Source organism: Pyrus communis, chromosome 12, assembly GCF_963583255.1.
Source record: "Pyrus communis chromosome 12, drPyrComm1.1, whole genome shotgun sequence".
NCBI lineage: Eukaryota > Viridiplantae > Streptophyta > Magnoliopsida > Rosales > Rosaceae > Pyrus > Pyrus communis.
Genome location: NC_084814.1, coordinates 18,239,089 through 18,260,986, shown reverse-complemented (window position 1 = coordinate 18,260,986; position 21,898 = coordinate 18,239,089). Strand labels below are relative to the sequence as shown.

Sequence of the window (21,898 nt, the reverse complement as noted above, 5' to 3'; positions counted from 1 at the left end):
TAAATGATAAAAATGATTAACCATATAGGCTGACGCCACAAATTCATTCCAAAAACCATATTTTGATGGTGCCTCAACAATATCAATTGTACTTAAACTGTTAACTGATTAATGTCGGTGATACCATCACTGTTACTATCGCTATTACTGAACTGTAAATGAGATTTTCACCTCCTAGGGCTCCTTGAAGGCCGAAAATAAATTTGTTTGTAGTAACTGTAAAACATGGTATGCTCGATTCTATATGGCACAGAAGTACACTAATAAACCCTCGTCATACCACCGTTTTTTCTTAACTAAGATGAGGTGAACACATCTGACAGAATCGATGACGATCATGGAGTCCCTTTCAAGCTCATTACATTACTATCGTAATCCGGGCAAGGGCCGAGCAGGACTTCCTCTCAACATCTCAGTACAAATGTACCAGACAACGGAGTGCTGTTTCGGTTGAGTAACTGCGATGAATCTAATGGTTAATTAACCGGCCATTTCAACATCCATTGGTGAAGGCTTAACTTCAGAAGCAGCATAGGGGGCCTCCGGAGCTGCAGTTTCTGAAAATGGACTCCGCATTTGGGCAGCAGTAGAGTCGACTTCCATAGCAGATGGCCTGGGTGGGGAAGTGGGCTGCACCTCCACATCCGGATAAGCAGCCTTGAATCGTGCACGCAGGCCTTCATCAACCAATCGTACACCACTCAGTTGATTACCTAGTGACATCCACCTGATACAAGATAGTTTCGAATAAAGTTAAAAAAAAAACATAAAGCCATAACCAAGATGGTAGCAAAATAAACACACACTCATATTGGTTGTCTATCTGCAACGCAAGTGGAGGGTTAGAAAGCTTGATTTTCAAGTAAAGCCCCACAGACAACAAGGAATAAACAATGGTAAACGCATTATAACTATGGGAAAGAGATACAATGGCATCTACCCTCATTACCATGATACCCGACTTTGAGTTGCACAATCAAAAACCTTTAACCTACAGAAACCTAAGACAGGACTATATTCAAATTGTCACCGTTTGTCACAGGATACTCTGCTTACCTTGATTATCAGTTTATGCCAAAATCGCTACTTACTACGTTGGTAATCAACAACAACGAAGGACCACTTTAAACAATTACAATCGTTAGTACAAAAATCATACCCTGCATGAGTATTGTGCATGCGAGCAAACAGTTCCAGTTTTCTTGTCCTTGGACTTACCCTCTCCAACAAAGGGTACATCTGCAGGAATGCACGTATATTTAGTCAAATTTGAATTCTTGAGAAAAACTAAAGTAATAATAATACAATAAAGACGATAATTAAGACAAAACTCTCTAGCAGAAGGCAGTAACTTCTAGACAACCACCTCTTAAATTGTAAGGGAAATGTACAATTATAATATTGTTCGTCCTGTAAGCGAATTGGGATGAACTATATTTCAATAGGTATTTCACTGCAGAATTATATGATGCATATTCCACTAACCTCATCTGGCTTGCGGCTTGTCTCTCTGACCTCGGCAACAATGACATCAGTATCAATATTTCTATTTACTAATGGTTCCCCCTTTATTCCAACAAGACAATGCTCCTTGCTATGATTAAGCCAGTGGCCAGTCCGCCCTGTTCTAATTATTCGTTGAAGTTGATTAGTCTTTACCCAAATTATCTCCTCGATACGCTTGTATCCCCAAAATTCTAAACTGCAAGAACAGTGATATTTCTGTGAGCGAAAGACAAAGAATAAGCAGATACAACTAAGCATATTTGATTATATGTTTCAGGAAACATATAGTTGACAGATGGCCAAAGCATACACATACCATTCACGCCCAAGCTCCATTGCACGTCCAGTGACCCAAAGGAAAATTAGACCATCAGTCTGCAATGCCGGAACATTAAGATTGCGCATTTCATCATCAGCCATTGTCCCATAAGGCAATTCCATATGAATGTCCCATGGTGGATCTGCCATTATCACTCCAAATTGCCCTAGAATGTCCATTCTAAAGTTGCGTATATCACAGTTAATCCACTGTGGTTGACCAAGTTCAACCTCAGAACAGTATTCAGCACGTTGAGGCCTTAATTGTCTAGGTGGAGCGAGTGCTGGAGGCCCCATCATCATGTGTGACACATCAGGTGTTGGATCAAGCTCATAGTGGACATACTTGCATGTCTAACAATGGAGACAAAAAAGTGCATTACTTTATGAAATCCAGTCATTAGCATATAGTTAGTTTATCACTCAAGTAATGGGGGTAACCTTTACCTTCATGTGACGACAAGTATCTAGAAAAGAACAGTCTCCTAAATTGACATCGGTATGTAGAGCGATTATTCGCCTAAAATGAACCTGAAAGAAGAGAGAATAAAATTCAATGTGAAGAACCAAAATAGTTGTAAGTACTAAGATCAAAGTTATTGGGGATTAGTAGGGATATCTTTTCTTCATGAATATCCTTCAACTTTAACATAATATGAAAGGTTGTCATCCATTTCTTCCTTCAAAATGCCTTAAATATAGTGAATAGTCTTATCCAAGCCAATCCTCTGTAACAAACGAGGCCTTAGAGTAGATGCAAGCTCTAAATTGAAATTGCACAACAAGAAAAAAATGATAAGCAAGAGGCAGCATTCTGATTGTAACTAATTTCAGGAATTAAGGAATCATGATCAAATGCATGTTTTGTGCTTTACGAACAGCTAACTGACTATATCTTACCGACCTTCTCACATGCATGCATGGAATTAGACTGACGACAGCAGTCCTCTTTTGTTAAGGATGAGCAGTATTCCTTCAACTGTGAACCACCTTTAGTTTTGAACTGAAACAAAAAAGTACATTAACTGACATCAGCCTTTCCTGCTGGTGCAACTAGTCCCATATAAAATATAAAACCAGAAATATTCGACACATTACAAAGTTGAAAGCTTGAGCATTTTTTAGGTGCAAGCAATGATTCCATGAAATAATTGACTTGCAGGTGTAACATACAGAACAAACTGTAAGCAAAATTATATGTTTTGGACAAGTCACCACAAGCTGCCTACTCATGATTACAGAACCCAAAATCATTATTTTGGTGCTACTGGTCAATAAGTAAAGAAGAGAATACAAAATACGAAAAACACCATATTAATACTTATTCATCACATTAATACACTTATTAGGCATAAAATCACATATGGCCCACATGTTTATGAGTAATTTTCCACATGATATGCAACACCGTCATGTGGTGTTACAATCAACCTGTGTCATAACACAAACCCATCGCCTCCACATGTTACGGTGCTAGATTAGTAAGACCGGGTGGTTAAGACATTGCTGTAGATACAAAAGTTTCTCGTGGTTTACCATATATGACAATGTAAGTTTTTATAAAATTGTTAATATAACTGTAGTGGTCTACAGAAGTTACCAATTTAGTTGAACCTCCTAATTCGAACAAGTTTTAGAACAGACATCCAACACACGCATCATGTGCATGAGCATTATGGTCGTTTCACACCCATTTTACTACTCACAAATGGTTCATGTGGATGGTAATATATGTCGTGAGTCTCTTTGAGACAAATTGAACAGATGATAAGTCATATGGTTTCAATTTGTTAACAATACCCTTGCGGTCTATGCCAACCACCAATTTTACTAAAACCGGTAATGGACGTAGACCAAAAGGGCAATGTTATAAAATAGGACTTACCCATAAACCTTCACTTATAGAGTAAACTACATGACCATTTGAAACCTTCAGCCTACTCATTGTTTAGTTAACAGACAGGTAATAGTTTTTACACATAGCAGATTTCCAGGTTTGATCGAGTAGTCTTTGACAGATAAAACCATTAATATATTAAGATAGCAATACAAATAAAAACATTGACATTGACAAACCTTGGCAGCTACAGCAGTCTCCTTCGCAGTTGGCCGGTGAATGAGGTCCAAAATCTCTTCACCAGTTTTTGACTTCTGCAACTCCCTAAAAGTCTTCTTATTCAACAGTGCCTCAACATCCTTCAGTTCCTCCTCTTCACTCCGCGGCTTATGTAACATCGAATTGGGGCTATCCATTGTTGCATTTGGCCCCATACTATTACCTCTATGCATTGGAGGAACACCACCCATCCCTCTAGGCATTCCCATCATGCCCATAACTCTAGGATTAGGAGCACCCCTTGGACCCATAAATGAACCCGGCTGTCCACTCCCAGGGAACATAGGCGGAAAACTGGCCATATGAGCATCATTAGGGTTCATCCACATGTCCTGCATTGGCCTTGAACTAGGGCCTCCCATCCCAAACACTCCACCTCCATTACCATCGCTGCCGCTAGTCACCACTTGCTGCTGATTCTGACTCAAACTCCCATTCTCAACTCCTGAATTCAAATCTCGGCTATGAAACTGCTTGCTTTCTGGCAATTCCTTCATCAGCCGAGTCCGGTCAATCCCCAAAACGACAACCCTCGACTTACCACCCACCACAAACTCCAACTCCACACCACCGTTCTCCTCCGCCATTGACCTCAACGCCATCTCCACCGCCAATATCGCCCCGGACTCTCCTCCCATCTCGCGCAAGGCTGCCTTCTCCTCCTCAGTCGCTTTCTGGTCGCCCTCAAGCTTCCTCAACACTGCTGACGAGTCAATTCGCGAAAAGGGCACTATTTCAAGTAAGCAAACCGCCACCATAGCCCGAACCAGAGATAACGGATTCCCCATCTCATCAATGGGGCTGAATTTCTCCGGTTCTGCTTGGGGGGTCGGCTCCGAATTCTCCGGTTTCAAAGAAAGCTTCGGGCTTTGGTCAATTGGGTTAGTGGGTTTCGGCTCAGGGGACGGGAGGCGGCTGCGGTGGGGTTCTGGGGTCGAAGGGAGAGTGGGTTCGATCGGCTTTCTGGGGTTTGGTTTGGAGTCGGGAAGAGGAGGCGTGGGAGTAAAAGGGCGGTCGTTGAAGGCGGAGAGAACCTTGAGAGAGAGATCAATGGTGGGGACGATGGTGGGGCCGATTTGGGATTGGAGGTAAGAGAGGAGTTCGAGCTGGGTGGTGCGTTGAGACTCTATTCGAGCTTCGAGCTGTTGAGCCATGGTTCGGATGCTGGCCATGGATTTGCCTCCTCCACCTTCCGATTGGGTCTCCATTGCTGCTGCTGCTGCTGGTGCTATGGATTTGTTGTGGTTTTCTCTGTGCGAGCGACTGAGATTTGAGTGAGGTTTTAGAAGATGAAGCAGCCGAAGCAAACTAACGTATCCCCGTCTCTAGGAATAGCGGAGGGTCTTTGTATTGGCGAGGCCAGGCCAATTGGGCTCATTCGTCTGGGCCGAGGGTTGGACCTTGCTTTCAAATTTAGGCCATCGGGCCCGGTCAGCCCACTTAGTCCGACAGGACTAATGTGTCTGCTGACGTGGCTAACCATGTTGTAAACTTGATATTAGGGGTGGTTCGGTATGAGATACCATACCGAAACTAGTATCCCGAATCCCAAACCAAAATTTTTTGGGACAGGAATTTGAAGACCAATCCCAAACCAAATTTTCGGGAATCCCAAATTTCGGGAATCCCGAAATATTTTCGGGATTTTGGGACAAATCGGGAATCCCAAATTGAAATATGAAATTATGAATTGTTCTTCAAATATATAATTCAAGAACACATTCATGAACTAGGAATTTCATTTCATTCACACTACCATTTAATTGAACACTGGCATGCCTGACTGTTTTTATCATAGTCAAAATTCAAATTAATTAAACCCTTTTTGCAATCTGTTAAGAGACAAAAGAATCAAGTCTTCTAAAATCATCAGTCATGGCAGCAGTAATAATAAAATCCACATGAATATCAAACCGAACATGAAAAATATGCAAGGTGTAGGGCATTCCAGGTTGCAGAGCATGAATTAGAAACTACTAGCATCAATTATAAAAGAATAATGTATATATATATATGTATAAATATATATATATATATGTATAAATATATATATATATAATAATTAACATTATATATTTTCGGTTCGGTATGGGATTCCCGAAATATTGAGAAGCCAATCCCGAATCCCATACCGAAATTTTGGGATCGGTTCGGGATAGCATCCCGAAAATTTCGGGAATTTAGGTTTGGGAAATTTTTGGTTTGGGATCGGGATTTTTTCGGTTCGGTTCGGGATTTTTGGGAATTTTTTCCACCCCTACTTGATATAAGTTCAATTTTGTGAGTCATTATTGGGTTACGTCTATTTACTGATTATCTGCATCAGCATTTTTTTTTAAATTACTCTTTTGATAAATTCTGATAATTGTCATCCTTATTTATAAGTTTATCTTTTATTCAAATTTAGAATTAAATATAATTTTTTTTATCCCTTTTACTGCTCCTAATTCGTATCTCAATTTTTTATTCTACCTCCATCACAAGTTAGTTGTGTTAACTTAAGCTAAATTGTGTCACTTAGTACTATGGTTTAGTGGTATTCTTCTTCACTCGTAAGTGAGAGGTCCTAAGTTTTATTCTCGCCAAAGGAGAATTCAAACCACATTATTGCTATTCTATTGTGAGGCTTAGCCCACTCCTTCCTTTTAGTATAGATAATATCGTTTGTTAAAAAAAAAAAAAAAAAAACAAAGCTACATTGTAGGTCTATTATATATCAGCATATAGACTCATCTGAATTTTTAAACATATGGAAGATGAAATTTCTTAGAACTATTTTTATGGATGATAGGTAAATTAATTTTTTATTTATTTTCAAAGATACTTATATCATAGGTTACATGTACATATTTGAAATTTTTTTAACTAGTTTCGTGAAAGTGGTTATATTTTCATATTTAAATATTCAAATAAAATTTTTAAGTAAATATGCATAAATCAAGGAATTTAATTAAAGTTGAAAAATAAAAAAACTCGAATAAATTCAAAAATAGCTTAAATTTTTGGACTTGAATCAAAGTGTTTTTAGGTAATTACGGAGCCAACTCATTCTAAGTGATGTATCAAACAAACACACAGTAATTTTCACAAACCACCTCATAAGATGATTTATAAGATGTCAAATTTTGCTTGTTAATAGGAATCAGCTCAACTAGATGTATGATCGTGCATTTTATTTTCACAAGGAACATGAACTCTACTTTTGTATTTAGAGGTGTGATATCCACACATCCCTTTTTACTTCTTCCACACCTTTTTAGTTTTTGACCGTCGGATCGGATGAATTGAAGAAGATTAACGGACATAAATTAACAAAGGGTGTGTGAGAAGTAAAAAAATGATGTGTGGATAACACCCCTTGTATTTATACACAATCAGATCTTACGTAACTAAGACTCTGAACACATCGTTTCATCCTTTTTTACAAATCAAGAATATAAACAATCGATTAAAATTTATTGATCATTTTCTATCCAACTGGTGCAATTATTTAAGAAAGAAACAAAAATGACTTATATATACAATTTACAATTTCTTTTATGTGTAAATAGGGCAACCCTCCACAACCACTCCCTTGGCCGTAGGGCAAGTAGCCAGGGGACAACCATCAAGGTCGTTCCCCCACCAGTTAAGACTAATGTCCTCCAACCCCAAACTAAAATACAAAAGTACCCCCATGAAGGCAAGTCCTGCGTCAAGTGCCCCAGATAGAACATAATTGTGCCGCTTCCACCAATTTGGCCTATACCTATACACTACAAAACCAGACAAAAACCCTAAAATGATCCAAGAAGTGTAGTTCACTGCCGTAGCTGGCGGCATTGAGCTTGTCGCTCCCATGAGGACCGGCATGTTGATGAGCCCAATCCACTCTTGTTGTGGGAAGGCCTTGGCAGCTAGCCATACAAAAATGGGGGCAACTGCACCAACTAGGAAGAACCAGTTGACTGCCTCATACGTGCCCAAGTCACCAAATATTCTTCTAGGGCCAATCAATCCCCATATGACTGAGGCATCATAAAACACTGTGTCGCTCGGGCAAGTCCACACTGATGTCGTGTCCTCACATATGTCTGGGATGGTTTCCATTAGCCACCAAGCTGTGCTTAAGTAGACTATGGCTGCTATTAGGGTTCCCACAACCTAAGAGGTGAAAGGGTACATTAGGGGAGATGTTTGGGTCAACCGACATATATATATATATATATATATATATATATATATAGCCACATGTTTTTTTATCTCTCGTTATGTGAATGTGATCTTATCACGTGATGAGAGATATAGAAACATGATAATATAACTTCGGTTGCATGATAGAATCTCTTGTAAATTTGGACTAGAAAATGTACCTGAGCCATGAACATAGTTCTTGGAGGAATTTTCATGTAGTGGCCAAGCTTGAAGTCTTGCAAAAATGTGATGGCTTGTGACATACTTATGTAGCCATAAACCTTGAAGCACATATTAGCAACTGGGTATCCTGGGTAGATGTACCCAATTATGTATTCAGTAATGACGTTCAAGCCTGGTGCCTGCCATAGAAATGCATAATAAAAGGTGATCTTAATGAAGAAACCAAAACAACCAAAATTTGAATGTAAAATTATTAGCTTTTAAAAGTATTAACCACTCGAAGGGGGGGGGTTTGAGCACTGCTCGACGAGGTTAAAGTACAACTAAAAGGGAGTTGAAGTATTATCTAAACAAGGGTTTGAGTGGTTATATTTCTCGATTCTAAAGGAGGTTTGAATGAAAATATTAGCTAGAATAAGTGTCAAATTAGGTACCTGATTTGTAATGGCAGTGATAATCCCAATTGGGAGGGTGAAGAAAATGGCAATACCACAAGCTAGTAAAACCCCCCACCAAGGCAACTGAAGTTGGTCATTGTAATATTGGCAGGTAAATATAGTGAGTGCAATGTTGGCCAAAAGTATGACTACAAACCACCACTCAGGCACTTGGTTGTACCTCTGCATCAGCCTTGTGTGTATGTCCATTTTCTTATCCTTGAAACTTGCTTTGCTTTGCTCCCATATTTCCCTACATACCATATAGCCAAAGAATGAGCTTCAAAACCCTACATATCTATCATTGAATGCATACTATGTATAAATCTGTCTCATCACGTGACAAGTCATGCGCTCAGTGAGATACACACATAAATGTAAACAACTGACTACTAGTTAAAACGCATTGGTTGTGAAATTTGACTTGCTACCTTCCATGAAATAGAGCAACATGTACAATTGTGGCGGTAAGTGCAGCAAAGCTAACACCGTAAGCTATGGTGAAAATTATGCTGATGTAAAGAGGACCTTCCCGTTCGTAGGCATCATAATCAAGGCGGAAATTGGAGTCGATGATGGCTGTTATGTTGTATTCTTGACCATCCGATGTGAACATTGAGTTTGAGAAAATGGGGAAGGTTTTGGCTTTGTAGATATTAAACCAGTAAGAAAGGGGAGTCAATATGTACATGACAAAGAAGAAACCAGCAGCCACGTTGGCTGTGGCAAACCATGGGCTTGCTAGTGGGCTTCCAAGATAGGCGGAGATGGTTGACCAGTCAACCCCAACAGCTCCAATTCCAAGCCCATAAAGACCTGAGCCGAGCTGTTGGGCCAAGACATTGGTGGGAAAAATCCAACATATCCATGAGAGGGAGGTTAGCATCTGAAAGAGGTAGCCTGGGAAAACATAGTAGGCAAAGCTGCACATGAATGCTATTAGGAAGAACTGTGTACGTGTCAACCCACCCTTGGGCCTTACTTCTTTCTCATGGAGAGCCCTGTGGCATGAAGATTCTCTCAAATGTTAGTCAATCAATAATGTGTGGCATGGGTGTGATATGCAATTATTTTGCTTTAGTAACGAGATTTAAAGTGAAATGATGCATGAACAAATGAAATTATTGCAACTTGCTCATCAAAATTTGGTAGTGAATTTGGGATTTATAGGCTAAGTGTGGCTTTAATGTTATGTACCACTTAATGTTATGGGTATTTTAATTATTAATGTGGTTGAACAACTGTTAAATTTTTTATTTTCATACATTTTTCATACCACTTAATTTTACATATCATTGAAGAAAAATTTCTAGAGTTTTAAATTTCTTTACTATTAAAGTTGATTAAACTTGTTAATCTTTTTAATGCAACGATATATTTACACTAATATATATAATATATGGACTAAAGCACATACAATAGTCTAGTTATAAAAATTTAGTATAGAACTAGTCGTCTACACAAGTCGAACCTAAAAGTTTCTTACTTACAAATAAGAAATGGGTAATGCTAGGGAGACCAAGTTTTTTAAATCAAATTTGCAAGTCAAATGACGTGATTGTTGATGATTTGATTATTAATTAAGTGTCGATTAACGTACTTATGTCTTATTGATGACACATCATTTAGTTTGCAATTTGATTTCAAAAACTTGATATCCCAACCATTATCCATAAGAAATATACCCCCAGATTCTAGCATGAAGAGACATGGCAAGAATTTCTTTTATAATTCTCCTTCCCTTAAGTTCAAGAATAATGAAGAATCTTTTACGTGATTATGATTTCTTATATAAAAAATAAAATAAAAAGAATGGACAATAATGACTTGTTTTGGTTTTATATGTAAACAATGTATTTCTTTTGTGTGTTGGACAACCCAACTCGTCATCCATATTACTTAAGGAGAAGCCTATATAATTAAACATCCAAATGAATCCAAAAATGCCGTTTGTTTACGAGTAATCATTTAAAACAAAAAAGTTATTCTTATCACATATTTGTATTAATCTTATGTTAGAGAAACTAAAATTTTAAATTAAAATTTGTAAACCAAATAATGTGAATATTGATGATTAAATTATTATTTAAGTATTAATTAACGTGATTACTATATAAAAAAGAGTGAAGAGCAGATTGGCAAAAAACCAATGTGGAGGAGAATTGAAACCCACGTGGAGAAGAACTGAAACGCACGTGGAGGAGAATAGTAATATTTTTGTTTGATAAAATTGGTCTTCTAATTCAGAAAGGATAATCAGTCTCCTGCCAAATTACTAGAAGATGTTAGGTACACATAGCTTTCGTGATAAAATTAGACTTTATAACTGGTGTCGTAGCGAACTGTAATTAGAATGTCTTTCTAAAAAGAAAAAGAAAAAAAAAAAACCTCTATCCACAGCGTGTCGTGCGTCGTGATGTACCGAAGATTTGTTGCATGCATGAACGTTTGCAGAAAAATTAGTTGTGATTGAAAAATTATCTTTAATTATTGAAAATAAAATGTCATCTATACTTTTATGATACATGTACAAAATGGGGTTCATAAATCATATTCTGTAGATGCCAAAACAATGCAAACAACTAATATCTCTGTCATGATTATAGCTAGCGTGATAAACTTTTGTGACGACTACTGAAAACGACACTGCTTGAATGCAGATACCTGCCCCTCTTCTAAATTCTAGACCCCCCAAACCGAGGTACCAACCAGTCAAAAGCAATAAGCTCGACGGCCACCCAAAAAACAACGGAATCCATGGAATATTCATAACCCAAAAATATAGAGGAAAAAAATGAGATGACAAATTTAACACCACCTTAATATGCAGTAAATATTGTATAGTAAAATGGTAAAAAAAATGTACGTACCTGAACAGTGAAACTTGAACCAGGTTTGCTGGCCACCACATAGCAGCTGGCTCAACCAAGTACCTTCTGAAAATCCCAGCCCAACCAAACCCTAATACCTACCAACCATTCAAACCCCATCAAACCTAATCAACAAAATATCAAAACAAACCTTCTTCAACAAATAAATCAATTAAAACTTCAAAATTTAACAAAAACCTACCTGAGTTGTTAAGATGACAAGCAAGGACACGAAGAAGGTGATGTGCTTCTTGTAAAAAACTTTAACCGCGGTAACAATATGGATGGCATAGACGGTGCCGGCGCCGGAGTTGGCGAAGATGGTAATTAGAACATGTTCCTTAACGTTGAAAGGGCCAGGGTTGAGGGTAAATTCCCAGCGGGACCCTTTGAAGAAGACACGGTTGGTGATTTTGGAAGCCATGAGCTGCCCCAGAGGCACCACCGCGATCTGGGCGGAGATTGCGGTGATGGTGAGGGGCTCAGTTCTGTACCAGAAGAACTGGTTGAGAAAGGAGAGGAGGACGCAGGAGAGAGTGCCTAGGACCCACATTCGGAACGTTAAGACTGGGAGGGATGGATCGTCTGTGGTCGGCACAGTTAGAGCTACTTGTTCGACTGGTGAATTTTCTTCATCTGTTGATTGGAAAGATGATGATTGGCCATGGAAGTCGCCATGTTTTTTATCTTCCTCAGGAACTGCAAATATTTCCAGAAACCAAAAAAAGTAAAATTAGGAAAAAAACAAAAAGAGAAAAAGAGAAAAATGTAAAATAAATGAAGGGGGCTTACTGAGAGGGGATGTGATTTCATGAGACGATGCTTCTTCCATGGATTCTCTGCTGCTTTCTGTTATTCTGTGTTTTTTATTCCTAAGTATAATTAAATGGATTTTGGATATATATTTTTCCGTGTGTGATTGTTTTGTAGTGAGGAATTGAATTATCTAGAGGACTGAGAATATTAAGAGGGAGAGAGGGTAGGCAGGATAGTCAAAATCTAAGAAGTTTAATTTCATAGGTGGTAAATGGTAACTAATTTTAGGAGATTTTATAATAAATCTAGTTGCATGGCGCCATCAAAACTAATTAGGAAAATTAGCTAGTAAGAGCAACTCCAACATGTGAAACTTTCCCCAGGCAATGCACTATGCTATCCATCTGGTGAACAATAACTGCCCTTAATAAACAGTAATCGCCTTTTGCATCTCCACTGTTGCACTTCAATAGCCCTGACAATAGGCAATAAAATATTAGTATTTTTTTAATTTATAAAATAATACAAAATAATTTTAATTGTAATTTCGGATAAGATTTTTAATCGTTCTCGTTGTGCCACGTGTCATTATCCGAAGTATTATTAAATAATACAAAATAATTTTATTTGTAATTTCGGATAAGATTTTTAATCATTCTCATTGTGCCACTTGTCATAAAATCTGAAAAGACAATTATTGGGGATGAATTTCCGATAAGATTTTTAATCGTACTCGTTGTGCCACGTGTCATTATCCGAAAATACAATTATTGGTGATGGATTTCTGATAATATTATTAACCAATCACGTCGCTCCACGTGTAATAATCTGTTTACAATATTTGAGAATAGATTTCCATCAGATTTTTAACGAATGACGGCATGTCACGTGTCATTATCCGAAAATACAATTATTTGTGATGGATTTCTGATAAGATTATTAACCAATCACATCGTGCCACGTTTCATAATCTGTTTACAATCTTTGAGGATAGATTTCCATCAGATTTTTAACGAATGACAGCATGCCACGTGCATTATCTACAACCTAATCCTTTCTGAATCCTCCATATAATCCACCATCCATCCTCACAAATCTCACACCAATTTTCTCAAGATCTCTATCATTATTCATAGTTTCTGCTTCCTTCATCACAAAAATCTCTATCATTATTCATAGTTTTTGCTTCTTTCTTATAATGTCTTCTTCTTCCTCAAGGATGATGTGGGAACTCAATCAGGAAGAGGAAGAATTGTTTAACCAATCAGAAGGAATGTTCAATCTTCATGTGGCAAAAATGAGAGGGAAGAGGATGAGGAGCGTAGAAGGAGAGACGACGAAGTAAGAATGGGTAGAGCCTCATATTTCTGTCGAGTCATCTAAGCTGTGGCTCAGATCTGTAGGCCTAGCCGTTCTAAAAACCTTGATAGAAGCAGGCAATGACGAGGTAGAAAACTTTTGGACGATTATTTTGTCCGTAATAGTGCATTCCCTGATACATACTTTAGACGTCGTTTTAGAATGGAACGACATTTGTTCAACAAAATCAGGATTGCTGTTTGCAACCATGATTCTTACTTTGTGCAAAATAATGATGCTTTTGGTGCTATGGGTCTCTTTCCTCAACAAAAAATTACTGCTGCCTTATAGATGCTTGCATATGGAGCATATGCAGACCAAGTGGATGAGATAACGAGGATAGGGAAATCAACCAATCTTGAGTCCCTGATGAGGTTTTACGGAGCAATCGAATCTACCTACACCACAGAGTACATTCGGAAACCTACAAACATGGACTTGCAAAGGCTTCTGAAGAAGGCCGAGATACGTGGTTTTCCTGGGATGATTGGAAGCATTGATTGTATGCACTGGACGTGGAAAAACTGTCCAAGTGCATGGCAATGCGCTTATGGGGACAAAAAATGAGCAAAAAGTATCATTTTGGAGGCGGTGGCATCTTTTGATACATGGATTTGGCACGTCTTTTTCAGGGTTCCGGGAGCTCAAAATGACCTCAACGTCCTTGCCCAATCCCCAGTGTTCAACGATGTCCTGCAAGGAAAGACACCAAAAGTCACGTATAAGGTCAACGGACGTATGTACGACGGGCTATACTACCTAGCTGACGACATTTACCCAAGATGGTCAACATTTGTCAAAACAGTGCCACGTCCGCGAAGTGCAAAGGAAAAACACTTTGCAAGCTATCAAGATGGGTGTAGGAAGGATGTGGAGCGTTGTTTTGGTATCCTCCAAGCTCGCTGGGCGATCGTCAAGGATGCTGCCAGATTGTTTGATGTAGAGTCAATTCGATCCATTATGATGACGTGCATCATTCTTCACAACATGATTGTGGAAGATGAGTACGATTATGAAGCCATTGATGAATATGAGCCAGACACGATGAACAATTCAAGAACACGTATATATTGTGCTCATGACGTCACCGATGAGCCCGTGCAACATGAGCCATTAGAAAGGGATGGACGTTACAATGAAGGGGTCATTCAGCGATATACTGCATTTCAAAGGCCAGACATGCATTATGCCCGGCAAAATGACTTGATAGAGCACCAGTGGGCATTGAAACAAGCTGAAGATAATTAAGTTCATTTAGTGTGTTTTTTTATTATTTGGTATGTTTATGTAATTTTATTTGGTGTGTTTTATTATTTGGTATGTTTATGTAATTTTTTTAGTTCAGCTTTAGTGAGTTTTTTATTATTTGGTATGCTTATGTAATAAATATTCAATAAATTGGAAACAATATAAAGTACTATATTCAATAAATAATAAATTACAACCCAAAGTGATTGGAAAATTATGGGCTCCGATTACAAAAACTACTCTGTTCATCATCACTTAACCAATTCGTGGTGCTAGGATGATCTTCTCTTGTGGTGCTAGGACAATCTTGTCATGCTCTCGCTTCTCTTGCACGCCTCATTCGCACCATATCCGCTTTCTCTGACTTCCAAAAAAATTTAGAATTTGGAGACTTCCCTTCTAAAGGCGTGTTCATAATCTCACGATCTCGTTGAGCCCGTCTTTCTTCTCTAACATGTTCCCTTTCTTGCCTAAGTAGCTCTCTTTCTCTCTCATTAGCCTGAAATTCTCTCTCAATAGCTGCAACTTTTGCGTCCTCTCTAGCCTTATCAGCCTCATATTTCGCCATTTCTCTCGCCAAAGTCAATTCACCTTGGCGAGCAAGTTCTTCCATGTACTTTGCATAATCATTCTTGGAAGCACTCCCTTTTCTCTTTGAAGCCTTCTTACCTTGAGGCCTAATTGGATAACGGGTCGAACCCGACGCTTGTTCAGGGAGGGGCGTTTCAGGCACTTCTTCTGCATCATCTTCATGAACATGCGAGCCATGATCGGGTGTAGAGTGTAGAGGGGTGCTGTTCATGAAAACTTTTGGACCGACAGGCACAACTCTAAATTTAGGACAATCTTTGACAATATTCCAACATTCCGACCGGTTGAATGATTTATTTTTGCTTTTGATTTTGGCACCGTACCAAGCTTGTGCTTGAAGTTCCTACACAATGCGGGAGAAACAATAATTATAGTGAAAATTGGTAACAAATAAATAATACAAACAAATAATTATAATGTAAGTAGGTAACAAATAAATAATACAAACATATAATTATAATGTAAATTTGGGTATAGTACAAACAAACAAATAATATATTGTTACTTGATTCGAGTAATTTTCCCTACTTCGAATATTAGTACTAGCTTGTGCCAAGGCGTCTCTTCACGTACTAAATGATTGGCTAAGTAATTTCCAACGACTGGACATCGATTCTTTGGTTCTTTTCCCACCAATTTTCTCAAGATAATTGGTATGAATAAGACTCCACATTTCTCGCAACTGCATCTCATTACCCGTAAGCGAACTATGAGTAACTTCAACTCAGCTAGTACACAACGCAACATCTTCAAGAAGCGACTAATTCGTACCTACATCAGTAGTCATTTTGTTGAAAAAAAAAGGATTGAAACTTTGAGAGAAAGAAAGGAATGTGATTGAAAGTAGTTGAGAAAATATGAAATTGTGGCATAAGGTAAATGATAATGAGAAGGTATTTATAGAAAAGTAAAAACAATTTTTTTAAAAAAAAATTCAGATTTTTTTTCTAATTTTTTACAATTTTTTAAAAAATTTTATTCAACTAATTAATCTCTGCCGTTGGATATAAAAAAAAAATTTGAATTCCAACACTTCAGATTGTGCCACGTGTCACAACGACAACTTTTCTTAATTTTAAAACTATTTTTTTTTTTTTTTTTATTTATAAAGCAGATTAATATCAACTGTCGATCTCAGATCGAACGGTTGATATTAAATAAGATTTTTTTTTATTTATTTTTACCGTTGAGATCGAACGGTCCAAGTTAAAGAGCCGTTGAGATCGAACGGACCGTGGGAACCCACGTGGCTTCCAACGGTAACATTTTAGTCTGAAAAGTGGGCTGACTTTTCTGAAAATATGTTGGGCGACGCGCCCTCACGCGCGAGTGGGGTGCACGCGCTTGATAGAAAAAATAAAAAAAGGGCCTGACACCAGGCTGACGTTAGCCCTGGCGTCACATCCACTCGGGCTCTCGGGCTGGCAATTCTTCATAGGCCTTGAGCTCAGACCTCCACCTCCACTCGGGCTCCTTCATGCTGGAGCGAATCCACAGGGCCTTGGGCCCTTTTCTTTGGCCTGTCCCCCGAGCAATCCACCACGGTGGAGTTGCTCTAAGTAAACATGTGAGCTGCTCACTATCGTACCGCAGTCCGGAAACATATATGTAAAGGTCTTTCAAGCATTAAAATTGGCTTGGGAAAGTAAAAAGGCAATTGCAAAGAAGCCCCTAAATTTTGCCATCTAATATTTATAGATAATAAGGCTATATATATATATATATATTTTTTTTTTTTGAACAAACGATATTATCTATACTAAAAAGAAGGGGGTGAGATTAACCTTACAATAGACTAGTAATAATGTGGTTCAAATTCACTTTTGACGAGAATCGAACCTGACCTCTCACTTACAAGTGAAGAGGAATACCATTAGACCGTAGTACTAAGTGGCAGTCTTATTAGATCGTAGTACTAAGTGGCAGTCCTATTATATTAAGAATGTGATTGCGTAAATCCTAATATATCTAGGATGACCTTATGAGATTCAACCATATCCTATTGGGATAAGGAATTTACCTTCCCTACAACTATAAATAAAAGTACAATGGGTGGAATAACACACATCTCACAATTACACATCTCTCTTTTTCTCTCTATTGTTGCCGCACCCTCTCTATCCTTTATATTGTTCAGTAAATTAGGCCTACAACAAAAACTTACTTTTATTAGAACTTAAAAATCTCATTGTGCACTTTTTATTAGTGTACATTTTTTTCTTCCTAAATATAAAAATTTGGAGTGCACAATATCTAAAGTGTCAACAACAACACCCTTAAAAAAAAAATATATTTTTTCCAATGATCATGAATGAACCCATTGAAGAAACTAGAATGGAATATTTTTGCACCACCTCCAAAAATGAGCCTAAAGCTATATTTTGGGGCCAATGGGCTGTCTCCCAACTGGGATGCGCCACGTAGCTGACCTAGAGTCAGGTGATTCAAGTAGTTTACTTGCCTTGGCACGACTGTTTGGAACACTTCGATCAGACAATGATGCTACGACACATCTTCTTACCCAAAGTAAGGATCTTGTGCTTACAAGCACACTTTGCCAAGCCCGCTTGTTTAGGAAATTTGATTTTTATATCACCATTCGCAAAGATACGAAATGACCCTCTTTTCATTGTGGAATCAAGGGAATATATGTGGACTAATCCAACCAAAATGCAGACTATATAAATACTTATGGTTTTGGTTGATGTATCGACAAAATGGTCACATGTTTGTCCACAGACATTGTTGCTAAACCTCCTGGCCTATTTTAAGGGTTCACCACCCTAATTATCGCATAAAGTTTAGAAGACTGGATAATCCCGGAGAGATGCTTTGATAAGTATTACATTTCTTTTGGGTTTATAATTGGGCATCAAATTCCCATGTTCGCCCTAAAACAGCCTCATAGAGTAGTCATAAAGCGCAATTTAATTGATCGCCCGAACCTTGGTAAACGTACCAAACTTTAGGTTTCCGCTTAGGGTTATGCAATCTTGTACACATGTATGTTGGTTCGCCTTGAGGCCCATTGCCACCCAACCTTTTCGACGTTACAGTTGGTTAATGGGAACGAACCTGAGATTTCGTACTTATGCATTTAGGTGTGCATTCTATGTGCCAATTTTCGCCTCCGCAATGTATCAATATGGATCCTCAAAGAAGGATGTGAATCTTTATCGATCATGATTCTTCTTCGCACTAGCTCTTTATAGCCCTTGCAAACGATCTCTTACTCAATCATGAATAATTGGTTATGCGATTGTAGAAATGGAAATTCTATTTAAATAATGAAGAGATAACAAAAAATTCATTTATTTCTATTATAAGACAGCCTTCCCACTGTTAGGGGGAGAAAAGAACGTTAACCTTCCTATAGAACGACATGAATTTGCATGGACGTTGCCCACTGTGTCTCATCTCAATCCATGTACTGCACAAATGTGATAAACAAGTGCGATGTATTCTAGCTTCAGAATGTTGCTCTAAACGCATTCATCTAATCTAGCTAAAGCGACAAGATCATATACCAGCTGCAAACATGCTTGCAATGATAGACGTACCTAACGAACATCGAGTAAATATCGAGTAAATATCCTTGAAAGGTGTGTTGCCCTTAAAGGACGGTTTGGCTACCCCTGTTGGACGGCCTGGTACACCAGCGAATAACCAATCAATTTGTCTCAGCCTGAAGCATGACTAATCACTTAGTTCATAGGATTCACTTCCCTCGAAGAGGAAGATCGCGACACAACATGAATCTATACTCGATTGCTATCTCAAATTATTTTCATTTCATGAGATTAATCCGGATTACTCTCAAAACTTAAAGTTCTTGGTCCAATATACTAGTTTGGATGAGATAATCAAATTGGAATAAGATTATCATTGATGATGTTTTCACTTATATGGTAGCTACATACGTAAATGAAAAACGAAGATATCAAACCGTGTTCAGTTGATTAGTGAAAACATAGAATTGATTGGACAATTGAAATTACAATCTAGGTTAAATTCCATACCAAAGTGTGTTTTGAACCTATAGTTCCTATACTACCTAAGGTAACCCAATTGTATTACTAGTGAGAAATGAAGCATAATGAGATGAATGAAATAGTGCAAAGTAATGCATGCCTTACGGTGCAAGGTTTCTCTCAAATGCATTGTGATTGGCAGTAACATTATGAAATATGGTTAGTTTTTCTCCATTGGAATATTGATACGAAGATTTACATGTAAGTTCCCGAAGAATTACATGGACTGGTTCAAATTGTTCCAAACCACGGAACACCCTCTCAACTTGTTTGAGGCGTTCATTTACAGAATGAAGCAATCTAACGGATATGGTATACTCATCTAAGTGATTATTTAATCAGTCAGGAATATGAATAAATGCCCTTATGTGTTAAACTATGAAGTCTTATTCCGAATTCCTAAAGTTGCAGTCTATGTCGTTGACGTGAATCTCACTAAGACTCTGGAAGAGCTTGATAAAACTACCTTGCATCTAAAGACGAAATTTGAGATAAATGATCTTGGAAAAACTTGTTTATGCCTTGACCTGAAGTTTAAGCGTTACTTTGATGGTACTTTGGTCTAACAGTTGAACTATACCCCTAAGGTGTTACCTTTGAGTATTTAATGATCTTCCATACACTGTATGCAAATAAGACCATTGAAGAGGTTATGGAATCCGAAATTCCATAATTAAGTTCAACTTTGCACTTTGTTGTACTTGGCTTATTGCGTTAAACATGACACCTCCTTCACTATTGATCTATTGGTAAAGATGCAGCACCACACCTACATGCAACCACTAAATTGGTATTAAAGAAAATTTTCCGTTACCTTGAAGGTACTAAAGACTTAGGTTAATCTCAATGCATCACAAGCGAATTCGACCCCCCTGATCCTAGAAATGGTGTTTGCTCTGTTTGTTATGCTGACGCATGTTACTTATCAAATACACACAAGGTACGTCCCAAGATGGTTATGTCTTTACTGTTAAGGATATCACAATATCTTGGAAGTTGATGATATGACTTTAGTTGTGAAATCTTTGAACTGTTCCAAGACTCAACTTACTTCACTATGCCACACATGAGACATGGTTGAGAGCTTTTGTTGAGCATATTCGAAATACTTGCTGTTTTCATTCATCGTTGAGTCTTGAGGATGATCCATGAAGACTATGCCCATGTATCAACCTGACCAAGACATCATCAATAAAGTTAACACTAAGACATATTGCGTCTACATCGCATTAGCAAAGTATAAGGAGATTGAAGTCATGCAAGACGATCCCAAACAACCTTACCGACCTCTACACAATGTCACTGCCGAAGTCAACCTTCTAGAAGCTTATCCGAGGAATTGGTATACCTAACTATTCATATACAATGCTTATAGTTCTCATTGGAAGTTTTATCAAACTAAGGGGAGTATTCAAAAGTATATTTACTTGATCTTAATATACATTTTCCCCTACGATTAGGAGCATTTTCCCATAGGGTTTTTGCTACCTAACTAGGTTTTGACTAGGCACCCATCATGGGCTGGTCATACCCTTGTGAGCTCTTCTACATGCATCTAGAAGACATTTAGTTTTGACTTAATGCAACTTCTCATTTTTCTCCTTAGTCTATGAGTTCTTTTCCCACCTTGGGTTTTACCATAGCGAGGTTTTGTGAGTTTTACCTTTTATGCATTCTTTTGTTGATTTGAGACTCGTATTCGCTTATTGTGTCGACGACTTCATTAACTGAACTTACTTCATCACTGAAGACCTGATGCGCCATTTGTTTGAGTACTTACACACTCAAAGTGAAGTGTTGTAGTCCTATTAGATTAGGAATGTGATTGTGTAAATCCTAACATATGTAGGATATGCTTATGGGATTCTAACCATATCTCTAGACTAGATATTATCCTATCGATATTATCCTATTAGAGTTGTAAACCTATTGGGATAAGGAATTTATCTTCCCTACTACTATAAATAAAGGCAAAATGGGATGGAATAACACACACCTCACAATTACACATCTCTCTCTTTCTCTTTCTCTCTATTGTTGTCGCACCTTCTCTCTCTGTCCTTTATATTGTTCAATAAATTAGGCCTACAACAAAAACTTACCTTTATTAGCACTTTAAAACCTCATTGTGCACTTTTTATTAGTGCACATTGTTTTCTTCCTAAATATAAAATTTTGGAGTGCACAATATCTGAAGTGTCAATAATACAACACCCTTAAAAATAATTTTTTTTCCCAATTTTATTATATAATCATGCTATATATTCAAGTGAATTTTAAATTAGTGTTTTTGAAGGTTTTTTTTCTTGT

General features: G+C 37.9%; 2 protein-coding genes across 2 annotated transcripts; both read right to left on the bottom strand.

Moving 5' to 3' along the window:
• Positions 1-150: 150 nt before the first annotated feature.
• Positions 151-5,248, bottom strand: LOC137710388 (putative N6-adenosine-methyltransferase MT-A70-like). Its single transcript, XM_068449357.1, has 7 exons — positions 3,901-5,248; positions 2,729-2,827; positions 2,272-2,355; positions 1,823-2,178; positions 1,486-1,702; positions 1,160-1,239; positions 151-727 (listed from the first exon to the last, which is right to left on the bottom strand). Exons 1-7 carry the CDS (start codon positions 5,146-5,148, stop codon positions 481-483), a joined length of 2,331 nt encoding a protein of 776 aa, XP_068305458.1. The 5' UTR covers positions 5,149-5,248; the 3' UTR covers positions 151-480.
• A 2,129-nt stretch (positions 5,249-7,377) lies between these two features.
• Positions 7,378-12,548, bottom strand: LOC137710960 (oligopeptide transporter 7-like). Its single transcript, XM_068450131.1, has 7 exons — positions 12,396-12,548; positions 11,806-12,302; positions 11,604-11,701; positions 9,165-9,734; positions 8,731-8,986; positions 8,293-8,475; positions 7,378-8,083 (listed from the first exon to the last, which is right to left on the bottom strand). The coding sequence occupies exons 1-7, from the start codon at positions 12,433-12,435 to the stop codon at positions 7,478-7,480; spliced, it is 2,250 nt and encodes a 749-aa protein (XP_068306232.1). The 5' UTR covers positions 12,436-12,548; the 3' UTR covers positions 7,378-7,477.
• Positions 12,549-21,898: the final 9,350 nt, after the last annotated feature.